Source organism: Heteronotia binoei, chromosome 1 (genome assembly GCF_032191835.1).
Source record: "Heteronotia binoei isolate CCM8104 ecotype False Entrance Well chromosome 1, APGP_CSIRO_Hbin_v1, whole genome shotgun sequence".
Classification (NCBI taxonomy): domain Eukaryota; kingdom Metazoa; phylum Chordata; class Lepidosauria; order Squamata; family Gekkonidae; genus Heteronotia; species Heteronotia binoei.
Window position 1 is genome coordinate 88,478,141 of NC_083223.1, and position 13,181 is coordinate 88,491,321.

At 39.9% G+C, this 13,181-nt stretch overlaps 1 protein-coding gene across 3 annotated transcripts in view; it reads left to right on the forward strand.

Moving 5' to 3' along the window:
* FUT9 (fucosyltransferase 9) overlaps positions 1–11,502 on the forward strand; it is a 92,150-nt gene extending 80,648 nt beyond the window's left edge. For 2 of the 3 annotated variants that reach the window (XM_060237323.1, XM_060237334.1), the window contains exon 2: positions 10,167–11,502. In XM_060237323.1, coding sequence (XP_060093306.1) covers positions 10,167–11,251 — 1,085 coding nt within the window. In that variant the 3' untranslated portion in view covers positions 11,252–11,502. Of the gene's footprint in view, positions 1–3,893; positions 3,906–10,166 lie in introns of those variants that run through there. The other variant, XM_060237345.1, reaches the window with a different exon arrangement.
* Positions 11,503–13,181: the final 1,679 nt, after the last annotated feature.

A 13,181-nucleotide genomic window follows, 5' to 3' on the forward strand; every position in this document is an offset into this window, starting at 1 on the left:
TATACATTCAATGACTGAGTGCAACAGCCAGAGAAAAACAAAGAAACAGAAGAAGGAGCTGCTCATTCAAAAGAAGATAAACGGAAACCCTGTGAGGGAGGGCAAAATCGTCATAGGAACATATATCCCTAATACTACAGCAATTAACTGGTTACCAATCTGCTCTTGAGCCCAGTTCAAGGTGTTGTTTTTGTCCTCTACCTGGTTTGGCATTAGGGTATCTGAAGGGACCATCTTAGAGGGAGGTATTTATAATAATAATAATAATAATATAATAATACTTTTTATTTGTATCCCGCCCTCCCCGCCAGGGCAGACTCAGGGCGGCTCACAGCATACGAATATAAAATACAATAAAACCATACATAGTAATTACAGTTACAATTATAAAATCATCATTAAATCATTAACAACTTACATTAAAATTAACATTGTGGTGCATTTGTGAGTTTCCTGCATTGTGCAGGGGGCTGGACTAGATGACCCTGGAGATCCCTTCCAACTCTGTGATTCTATGATTCTCCCATATGTTCCTTCCAGGAATTAAGATCACAGGGAGAGGCCCTCCTGACTGTTTCACCAAGTAAAGATGCCATTTGGTGGGTGCATGAGAGAGGGCCTTTTCTGTGGCAGCCCCACAATGATGGAACAACCTCCCCAGAGAGGTGCACTCAGGGGTCATTTTGTAGAAAAATAGGTGGTGCTCATCCAGGGATCATTATGCAGCTGCATCTACTATTCAATGGACAAGGAGGTGGAACACTCAGAAGGAGGAGGTGGAACTCTCAGAAAGGTTCAGGAGCTCTGCACCTGTGAGCTCCCACTGAATCTGAGGCCTGGGTGCACTTGATTCCATCATTGTCAATGTTCAGAAGGCAGTTAGATAATTTTACTTAGGACTGCATTTGATAGATTTAGCTTTTTTATCACTGGCAGTCTTAACAGGTTTCTTAAATTAATGATGTGGCAAAATGTACCTACTCTGGCCTTCCCTCCTAGGGGTTCCCTACTCCCTGGAGGGGCTTTTCTTCTCTCTAGGGTAGCCTACCACCACCACCTGATCATTGTAGGGATTTCCCACTGTGAGGATCAGGACTCCCAGCTGCCCTTCCAAGTTCTAAGGCCTTGCCCCTGTGTCTCCTGCTGCCCAAAGCCTGGCTGCCATGGGGGCAGTTTAATCCTTTGTGCATCCCTGGAGGAATGGTCAACAGCCTGTCTCCCCCCTCCCAGCACTCCTTTTAAAATAGTGTATTCAAGACGGTGGAGGTCTGTGTGGTACACAGAGCTACTGCCAGCATCAAAAGTCTAAAATTTATTTCAAAGAAAAATGTTTACAAGCATCCTTTTATCACAGCACCAGATTGCACAAGGAATACAAAAAAGAAACTGGTAAATCAAAAATCCTGTCCCTTTCCCTGTACATGCTCTATCAGCTGTTAAAATAGGACAGTCTCCTTTGCTTGAGAAGTTACTGAGCTCCACAAAGCCTCCAATATCTTCAAGCTCCCTTCAGATGTCCAGGTCAACCACATAGTGGGTGCCTGCTTGCAGACCTGATCTGAGATTTCTCCTGGAAGCTGCATCCCAAAGAAAAAGAACTACTTCCTCCTGCATGGAGGTTTTATCCTATCTGTTTTCTCCCCCACTTGACCTGCTCAGCCCACACCAAGAAAGTGTTGCCTCCATCTCCTTCCTGGAGATCATCTCTGGCACTGTTCTATAGTCTAAAGTCTTCCAAACTCTGTTCCCTGCCTGGAGAAGGGAAAAACTTGGTCATACCATTGTTTCTAACTAGACCCATTAGCATTTCTTAAGAGGTGAGCCTGGAAAGTCATTGATGGACTGCCTGATCTCTGCCTAAAGAAAAGAAAATAAACCTTTAAAATGCCAAATCGAGGTTTGCTTCTTGCCAACACCCCAGGAGAATATGCATTTCTTCACAGATGACTTTTTATAATTGCTTTATATTCAAACCACCTTGAGTTGTGCAAGGGAGAAAGGCCATTGGTAAATGTTTTAAATAATAAATAATCGTTTTCATGGAATATTGTCCACACTGGCTTGTCTGCCAAAGAACTGATACCTTCCACAGATGTTTTTTGCACTATATATAATTCCTGAGCATGTTCCAGGAACTATGGTGATTTGGCCTCACTGTGTCTCCCCATCATCATGGGTAAACTAAGTTAAGAGTGAACAACACATCTATCACACCACCACTATCAGCCACATGTCTTTAAGGAAACTTTACTGAACCTGTTATTCAGGGATGCCTGACAAGGGACATGACTGGATTTTGTCATTGTTCAAATGCTAGTGCAATTGCAATGCATGCTGCTGCTTTTCCCCAACCCTGCCTCCCTTGTTGCCTCTACTTATCACTCTCCTCTTCCAGGCACTGTATGCAGCCTGGGACTAGAAACATCAAAAAACCCCAAAACTGGTAGAGGCTGTGTTGATAGAGGCAGATAAAAAATTAAATCCCAGCCCACAAGTTCTGGTTACAGTGCAACAGGGTGGTGGGGAGACCTTTCCCTAGCCTTGTTTTTCTTCCAAGCATGCTAATATCAGAATTAGAAAAAAGTTCTCCAGTGCCAGAAGGAATGCCAGCCACAAGGAATGAGGACTGTAAAGTGGCACTGATGTGACCAGGGAGATTCAGCAATATTAATCTTCCCATCCATACAGCAAGCAAATCTCATTTGTCTGTAATATTTCAGGAAAGTTGACAGTAAAGCAGGTTTGGAAAACAATGGACCAAAGCAGGGAAAACCCCAGAAAGTGGACAGTTTGGAGAACAATGCTATGTGAATCTTCTGTGGGGAAATGTTCTTTTTTGAAAGCCAAGACAGAGCAAAATACCTTGGGAAGCAACATGTTTCTACATTTATAATACACCTTTATACTCAAAGAGCCCCCAGAACATTTAGTTTCAATTAAATTAAATTAAACAAAATGGGTTTTTAAATTTAAAAAACCCCTCTCAAATCCTAAAATACCAACAAGACAAAACAGAAGGCACCTCTGCCACATGTCTGATAGACTTAAGTTAATACAGTGACTCAAAACCACATTCTATGAGATTTCGTTTGCTTAGACTCCAACTCAGTTGTATGCAGTGGGGCTTACTCCAAGCTAAGTGTCCTTAGGCTTGTGCTGTTATGTAATATAAACTAGGCCTTTTATCTTCTAGTAGTCAGTTTAAAATCGTCTGAAAAAGTAACTAACTCCACAAAGTAATTACACAGGTAATACAAAACTAGTCATTCAGCATAAGGAGTAACTTAAAGATCTTTTGAAAACTAACTGAAATTAGAAAGGATATGGATTCAAGTGTCTCCGTAAACTCAATAGCAATGCCTAATACATAGTACCAGCATTTCTGTTGTTGTTGTTTTTTTAAAAAAAGTCAGCATTAATTATTGGCCATAGACTTTGGTAACTTTTCTTTCTGATTCATTCCCACAATACCCCTAAGGGCTCAGAACCTCTGAGTACATAATCTGGAGAGAGTAGGTCAGAGTTGAGCTAGAAGGAATTGGCTTGATCAAGCACATTCCAGACCTTCTGGTCCCACAGAGTAGTTATCTCATTGCACAGGCAGTGTCTCCCCCCGCCCCCTCCCCGCCCCATATATGGCCTAGAGCACCAAGCAGGTAAATTAAAAGGTGGGGCCACATTGTCCTTTCCTGTAGTTGACACTCAGAACTCTCTGTGGAAGACAGACCAGCTGAGAAGAGATTCAAGAATACACATAATATTCCTCAAATCTAATTACAATTCAATCTGTAGAAAGGTGGCACAATTTAATTCAACATTTTCACCTTCACCATTCTAATACTATTGCAAAAAAAGTGATACTTCTCCAGGGAAGACCTTTTGAATATATAAACCTTTGGATTATGGTAAGTAACCCAATACAATGTTGCTATGGCATTTTCTTTTTCTTTCCTTGTACCTCACAGTAAACAACAAAATGCCTTGACAGCACTGGGGTATGTTTTGTGGATAAAGTGAACTTGAACTAGACCTAGTAAATATAGTAACAGAAATTCTTCTCAATTGTTTCCATTCAGTAAAGTTTATTCTAAGATTCAGAAGATTCCAGTTCCTTAATCACAAACTAGTCATGATTGTGGCATATACTGCAATAAACATAGTGTATACATAACCAAATTGAAATATGTGAAGAATGACTGGTTGTTTGGAGTATTGTGGAATGGAGTCCTCCAATAAACAAGCTGCTGTAGATTCTTTTGTTTGCTGGAACTTGTACCACCCATCTTCCAAATCAACTGGAAGGGGCAGTGCAGACTTCAGCATATGCAAGTGAGATGCAATTGCCACAATAGCTGCTCATTCCAGCAGATTAGAAGTAGGGCTCCTGTTCTGATCTTGGAATGCTGGTTGGAATGTAAAACCACCTTTCTGTGCCCTTTGAGAGTTCTTTGAGAAAGGAAGACATAAAGCCTGGGAAGGTAACTGGCAGGTCTTGAGAGTCAACTGATAGATAAAATATGTTTTTGAGATTTGAATACTTGAATGTCTCTCCTCCAGACCTCTGTACATCTTTTCCACCTAGTCTAGTTCTCCCTTGTGCCTCTGTTTTAATAAAATCTTTATATTAGTGAGTGCACAAATAACAAAGTTGTTTTGTTGTAATATTTGCTTTTACTCAGAAATCCCATTTTCAGATAGGATTATTCCACAGTGAGGACCGTCTTACCAGCTTTACTGTCCTTAAAAACTTTTAGAGGAAGATGAAGATATTGGATTTATATCTCGCCCTCCTCTCCGAAGAGTCTCAGAGCAATCTCCTTTACCTTCCTCCCCCACAACAGACACCCTGTGAGGTGGGTGGGGCTGAAGAGGGCTCTCATAGCAGCTGCCCTTTCAAGGACAACCTCTGCCAGAGCTATGGCTGACGCAAGGCCATTCCAGCAGGTGCAAGTGGAGGAGTGGAGAATCAAACCCGGTTCTCCCAGATAAGAGTCCGCACACTTAACCACTACACCAAACTGCAGTCTTACTCTTTTTTTCTTTTTTTGCTGTTTTGTCTCAGTCATTTGCTTGATGGTGAAAACCACCCTCCACTTTTGTTGCATTTAGTGTTATAATACACTACTCTTTATATTTTAAAATGTTTTAAAAATAATGTTTTTTAAAAATAAGTACAAGCAACTTGATATAAATTGCCAATCAGTACAGTTGCTGCAGGATAGGACTGGATATATATTCTTACTTCCTCACACTTGCCACAAGGTGAGCAGCAATGTTCTACATAAGTAATCTTCACAAGTCCATCAAAAATTGGCCCAAAGAAAAATAGTGTACATAACTTTCTGTACCAGGGGTGTCAAGTATGTGGCTCACAGGATGTATCTGGCACACAGGCTGTATCCAGCAGGGCTGGCATGCAGCCTGCGTGAGCAACTGACCGTCTCCTACAACCTTCTCTCCATTGCTACTGCTGCTGTGTGAGAAAGCTTCTCTGAGGGGGGAAAGAAAAAGACAGCATACACATGTGCACCAGAGAAAAGCTCCCTCTGCTCACTTCTGCTTCCTCTACTGGGGCTGCTCTCTTCCAAGCCTCTCTTCCCTCCTTTAAGGGAATATTATGGTTCCCTCCGTTGAGGAAATATTATGGTTCTCACTGGCTGCCTTTCTTCATATCAAACCCCTCCCCCTGCTTTTTAAAGTTTTTATTATCATCCCTAGCAGTGATTCATTTTTGTCCAGTCTGAAAGCAATACATTATTTCACATGGAGAGATCTCCCTTTCCAGTTCTAACAAATAAAAAATTATAATAATAGGCCACCGTGCGAGACAGGATGCTGGACTAGATGGACCACTCGTCTGCTCCAGCAGGGTTCTTCTTATGGTCTGTAGGAAGGGTTACTGGGGGAAATGGGAATATTGTGGGGTTTTAGTACAAATTTTTGTAATATATATATATATTGTGTGTGTTACTTTTCAGCTCTGTTTTGCACTAAATCTTTCATGTTACTTTTTGTTTGATCTGATGAAAGATTTATTGGCTTGTTAACTATACTTTGACTTTATTAGATATCTTAGTACCACTGAATACAGTGGGAGTTATGCAGTTGACTTGCATCAAATGTTGATTTCATCCAGTGTAATCAGTAGTGAATGATCTGGTCCATGTGGCTCAGTCTCAGAATGAACATGATTGATTGCTTCTCCTGAATGTAAAAATACTCTCTGAATGTTCCATTTCTCTAGGAATCAATAGAATTCGTTATAGGCTGACTTGTTAAAAAGAATTAGCCAAAGCAAAATGTTGTCTTTCCGATTAACAATTCATGATCTTTTAAAAATCCAACAAATAATTCCCTGTTTAGCCAGCACAAATGATAAAACTGAAGCCATGTTGAAAGCATAAATGTAGATGCTGTTATAATAGCCTGGCTTTATGACAAAAGTTGTCATGTATCAGAATTTAGAATGATCCTATCCTTGCTTTATAGTGTTATTAATTAGGATTAGTTCTTCACCAGGTGAACTATAGCTATGAACATTCCTGCTGGCCTATCTCCAGGACTAGCTATGGTATGGTAGAGTCTGTGAGATATTTTAGATGTTTTCTGGTTTTAACATAAGGCTGCCCCTGGTTTCACTCTACTGTCGTTTCATTATCCATTACATCCCCTACCCTGAATTCATGGCAGGATATCACAATAATGAAATCATTATTTAGAGAAGCCAGGGGCAAACATGTCAAAAGCGACAACCATCTAAAATATCTCACAGGTAGATAACCACATTGCCTTGCTGGGTTAGACCAAGATCTGTCTTCTCCAACAATAGACCACCAGATGCCCCTGGAAAGAACACTGATGGCATGGAAGCAACAACATTCTGTCAGTTCATTCCAGCATCTGGTGAACATGTTTTTTTTTTTTTTATCATGGCTAATAGCTGTTAATACAACTGACCTCTGTGAATTCATCTAATTCTTTTTAAAAGCCATCTATGTTTGTTGACTGTTGATGTAAAAAGAACATTTAAAATATATCAAATAAGCAAAAATGGTAATTGGCTATTTTTTTAAAAAAAAATCCTTTCATTTCCCATTTTATAACAAAAATAACCATCCAATTTCCAAAAAATATAGAATTAACTTGATGTTTTATCATCAACAGCTATCTCTTCCTCTTAAAACTCTGAGATAGATAGACAGACAGATAGCTTTGAAATAAAAAGAGCAACTCCAGCAATTTCTCCTTATTGCCTTCTACTCAAGTGGCATATACAGCTACCACCCACTCAAGATAGGGTTGCGAGCCTCCAGGACTCTAGAGTTCTCTCAGGATCATGACTATCAAGACTACAGAGATCAGTTCTTTTGGAGGAAAAAACAGCTTTGGACAGTAGATTCTAAGGTCTCTTATCTCTCTCCCCTCCCCAAATGCCACCGTCCTCAGTCACCGCCCTACAGGATTTCCTAAGCTGCAGTTGGCATCCCTAACGTGCGGTCCCTTTAAATGTGATGGCCAGAACTCTCTTTGGAGTTCAGTTATGCTTGTCACAACCTTGTTTTTGGCTCCACCCCTAAAGTTCCTAAATATTTCTTGAATTGGACTTGGCAACCCTAACAGAAAGTCAAACCAAAGATAGCACATAAACATTAGCATATAGTTCTCCTATGAAAATGTGCAGATGTACCCAAGATTGACCAATGGGCAGGGTGCAGTCACCCCTGACAGGACCTGAATATATCAGGTTAGAAGGGTGGAGCAGGGGAGGCCAGTATAACGAGACATCCATCACCTCAACCAAAGACCCAGCAGAACATCTCCATTTTACAGGCCCTGTAGAACTGAAGCAGATTCCATAGGCTCCTGATCTCCATCGGGTAGGGTTGCTAGTCCCCAGGTGGGAGTGGGGGATCCACCAATTTCAGGGGCTCCTGCTCACCATTAGCCAGCTGGCCTGTGGGAGAAAGCTTTGTCCCCAACAGCCACAAGCCCTTGGTACATCCCCAACTTGATAACATCACACAGTGCCCAAAATACAAGAGCATTGCCTTGTGACATCCCCAGTGTGATGACATCACCTCTGCATGATGTCATCATATTGGGGGCATTGTGTGTAGCAACATCTCACCACTCTGTACACTTCTTGAGAACTCCCACCCACCTCCCACTGGCACCAGGTAAGGACCTGGCAACCCTACCACCCGGAGACTGCTTCACCAAGCCAGAGCAAGAGCCAAAAAGGTTCTGGCTCTTGTTGAGACTAGATAGTGGCTGATTTTGTTGTTCTTTGTAAAGACACTGTGGGCTTTGTGGAAGAGCTGGTATAAATCTATAAATAAATAAATAGACTCAAAAGAAAAGGACAAACTACACAGCAAATGCAAACATATGTCTTAAAAACCCAGTGGCTGCTTCTTGTACTCAGAACTACATTGTGAGAGGATGATTATTAGGAATTCAGTGTTGGGAAAGCAGCTTTCCTCTCCCTCTGTAAAGGCTTGCAGGCAGTTGCCTGGAGAGCCACAGTGGTTGGGGGAGGTGGTTCTTTGCTAAACACCAATTTATTGATTTCCTTGTGGGCTGGCATTTTTAGTTTTGCGTATCATTTCAGTTAAATGCGTTTGTAGTGTTTATATCCCACTTACAGTAATAACCACCTTGTAATTAAAATTGCAATGTATAAGAATATGGAGTGAATTTGTATGGCACAGAAAACGGGGCAGGAGATGGCTTGCTGTGGACTAGTCATGCTTCATGTGGCTTTCCCCTTCCCTTTCCTTCTTGCATTTAGAGTTGGCTTGTCTGGCCAGTCTATTCCTTCAGTGCATTTAATTCAAGCCAAGTTCTGAATCTTCAAAGAGACACACTCTGTATTTTGATGGCTGCAGAGAGTTGTGTACCATCCTTCTTCTGTTACACCAGCAGAACTTAGAGGAACAGTTGCTGTCAGGTGCACATAGAAATCATAAGGACAGGGAAATTAGTTACCACTGTCACTCCATCTCCCTTCCAGTTGCTGCTGACTTCTAATTGCTGGGCCCATTAATGTTCCTGCTAAAACAAAAGCAACCAAAACAAAAACAAAAAAACCCCAAGCAATGCAGCTGACTTTACTCTAAATGAATCCAGTAACTGTTATGGTTAGTCAGAACAGTAATACTTCCAAAATTAGGCAACTGCTACCAGTGATCTGAACTAGCTCATGCTGCCCTATTGTAGCCTTAGGCTGGCCATGCAACCTAACCAGTCAGTCGGCTCCAAAAGGAATGCTGAAGCAATCTAAACTAATTTATTCCTACAGGTGCTAGAGGTATATGTGCGATATTCTTTTGGAAAGGTACAGTTAAGTATATACGACAAGAGAGATGGAGAATGTATACCTTTTTGTGGTTTTTTAAAAGTGAAACAAATTTTGTCCTTTATTTCATTGGTATAGAGAGAGGCTCAGCGCCAGAAAAAAATAGTTCAATGAGTGGAAAATTAATATCTTGTGAGCGCTTAAAATAATGTTCACAAACATCTACCTTGAACTGATATAATATATTTAAAATTTCAAAAGGAGCTGGTCAATTTAATTAACTGTAAAATCTAGCCACCCTACTTTCAAATGTGTTCTTCTCAGTTGGTAGCACCATGCTGAGAGAAATCATGTTCCAGATGCTTATTGTGGCTTGCAATTACTTCGGTCAGGGAATTGTCTACTGTCAAGAGAGAAAAAATAACTGTGCTTTCTATTTCTAATTAGAGCAACTGAATAACTAGAGGCAACAATTCCAGAAAAAGGAACATCATAAAGGGATCATGCCTACATGTCTTAAGGCTCATAAGATCCTAGAAGATTAAGTCAAATTTTGTATTACTAGATCAAACATAAAAGCACATTAAATAAGAAAAATGCCATGTTGATAGAGTTTTATACATCCAGATTGTACAAACTTGAGGACATTAGCTTTCAGGATGTAAAAAGAAAAATTATCATTCTCTACAGCTATTTGTCATGTATAGTTTTGTGTATCATGAGCGGCAACCCATGGAAAACACCAGCAAGAACACAACACAGTCTTGTGTTCACACACAGAGATACATTCTTCTGAATTACTTATGAAAATAATTGAACAGTTATCAGTAAACAAATTATGACTTTGCTTGTCTTCTTTTCTTACCAGATCAAATTATGACATCATCATCCAAAGGAATTTTCCGGCCATTTCTAGTTATCTTCATTGTGCTGGGATGTTTCATGGCATGTCTGCTTATTTACATCAAGCCAACAAGCAGCTGGATTTCTGGTCCTATCGAATCAGCCAGCTCTGTTCTCAAAATGAAGAGCTTTTTCTCCACTAAAAGTGATTACATTAATGAGACGACTATTCTGATCTGGGTATGGCCATTTGGTCAGACATTTGATCTCACACTCTGCCCAACATTTAACATCCATGGTTGCCATCTGACTACTGACCGGACATTATATAACCGATCTCATGCTGTACTTATTCATCACAGAGACATCAGTTGGGATCTAACTAATTTACCTCAGCAACCTAGGCCACCATTTCAGAAGTGGATCTGGATGAACTTAGAATCACCAACACACACTCCACAAAAGAGTGGAATTGAACATCTGTTCAATCTGACCCTCACTTATCGCCGTGATTCAGATATTCAAGTGCCTTATGGCTTCATGATGGTTAGCACAAGCTCCATTCTGTTTGAAGTCCCAAATAAGGAGAGGTTGGTGTGTTGGGTGGTGAGCAACTGGAACCCTGAGCACGCTAGAGTTAAGTATTACAATGAGTTGAGTAAATACCTTGAAATCCATACATACGGGCAAGCATTCGGAGATTATGTGAGTGATAAAAACTTGATCCCAACTATTTCTACTTGTAAGTTCTACCTTTCCTTTGAGAATTCTATACACAAAGACTACATTACTGAGAAACTTTACAATGCATTTCTAGCTGGGTCTGTGCCAGTTGTACTGGGTCCTCCAAGAGAAAACTATGAAAATTACATCCCAGCAGATTCTTTCATACACGTGGAGGATTTTCTGTCTCCAAGAGACCTTGCAGAATATCTTCTGATGCTTGACAAAAATAACAAAATGTACCTTAGCTATTTCAACTGGAAAAAGGATTTTTCAGTGCACCTTCCTCGGTTCTGGGAAACCCATGCATGCCTTGCTTGTGATCACGTAAAAAGGCACCAGGAGTACAAGTCTGTCGGTAATTTAGAAAAATGGTTTTGGAATTAAACTTTTATTTTTTTTATAGTATACTTTGTCAACAAGGAAAAGAAGACAGAGAAAACACTCCTGAGTAAGACTTCATTGTTTATCACCTGTCCTATGCTGGGTTCAGTGCATTCCATTTATACTTTCTCTCCTTAATATGAATCCTTCATTCAGTTCAAACCCTAGATTTGTTTCTCCACTCTCTCTTTGCCCTCCTTTGAAAGATGTTAGGTGAAAAGAATCCACCAATATTGTACACTGTCTGTATCACTGATTTTTAGACAGATGATCAACTCCTCCATTTTTTAATATATATATAGAGAGAGAGATACGACTTGAATAGCCAGAAATCTGGAGAGGTGTCAGTCACATTGATAAAGGGATTAATACTATGGTGATTACTTGATCTATTTGAATTAAACACTTACTACCCTATTGGAAACCTACAAGTAACCAATTTGGCAATGAAACTGAGAAGGTAACTCATATGGATCATTTTGAAGATTAATATGTGTATCTAGCACACCATGACTATGGAAATGATTCTTGATGAGCCACTTGATTAATCCTTATTTATATGTTATTGGAAATCCTGCTATATATATAGCTGGTTTTATGCACTGAAGAGTAATTTATTGTTTACCATATCTTTTAAAATCATGTTTTTCTCATTTTAATTGTAAAATATAATTCATCAGCCAATACATAAGTAGTGATGTTTACATTGAATCAGATATTTTCCTCTTTGGGGAAAAAAAGAGGTTAAGAAAATAATACATAGCTAATGCACATTAAGTGATATGCTGTTTAGAAAAATGTTTTGTTGCAATCTGTTATTTTTTACAAAGTGGAGTACAAATATTCTGATCCAGAGTTCCAGTGTGATCCTCTGTATCATATAATATATTTCCTGTCATCTTATGGTTCTCACAATGTGGCATGAAGTAAAATCCATTTAGGATTATGGATCTAGTTTTAGTGCTATTTGGATGCTGGCCATAATTTTTAGCAGAGTTTGTAATGTTTTAAAAAAAAAACTTGGAAAATGTTATGCACTTCCATGAATTTAAGGTTCTTTAAGCTGTCTGACTGACAAAGTGATCCTCACCACAATTGACAAAGAATCAAAGGGCATGGTTAGAAAAATCACATGTGCTTAAAATTAAAATATCTGTATGGAAATTAAAATTTCAAAATGCAGTGGATGAAAATCAAGCTCAAATTATTGTTGTTCCAGTGGAAACACTATTTCAGCCAACTGCTACTTCAAATACTAACAAATAGTGAGAGATTACTTCATATTCTTGGTCTTTTGGTAGTTCCATGTTATCCAAATCTCATGTTTAAAAGAGCCATTAATTGTGCATTTCCATAGATAAATTTTCAAGAAGAAGAATTGCAGATTTATACCCTGCCCTTCTCTCTGAATCAGAGACTCAGAGCGGCTTACAATCTCCTATATCTTCTCACCCTATATCTCCTACAATCTCCTATATCTTCTCTCAATCTCCTATATCTTCTCAGCCCCACCCTGTAAAGTCGGTGGGGCTGAGAGGGTTCTCACAGCAGTTTCCCTTTCAAGGACAACCTCTGCCAAAGCTATGGCTAACCCAAGGCCATTCCAGCAGGTGCAAGTGGAGGAGTGGGGAATCAAACCTGGTTCTCCCAGATAAGAGTCCAAGCACTTCACCACCACACCAAACTGGCTCTCAAAGCAGCTGTGGGTGTATTCAATGCCCCATTAAGAGTCATCATTGAAGCTGGGGGGGGGGGGGGGCAAAATATCCTTTGAAATTCAATAGATACAACTATTATGCCATATTGTTTTTTTTTACTCAATCCTAAACCCATAGGATAAGGTGCATCAAACACAACGTTAATGCCTCATCACAAACCATGGAACTATGCTCCTACCACAGGGATGTTAGAGATTCAGTTACTATTGTACAAA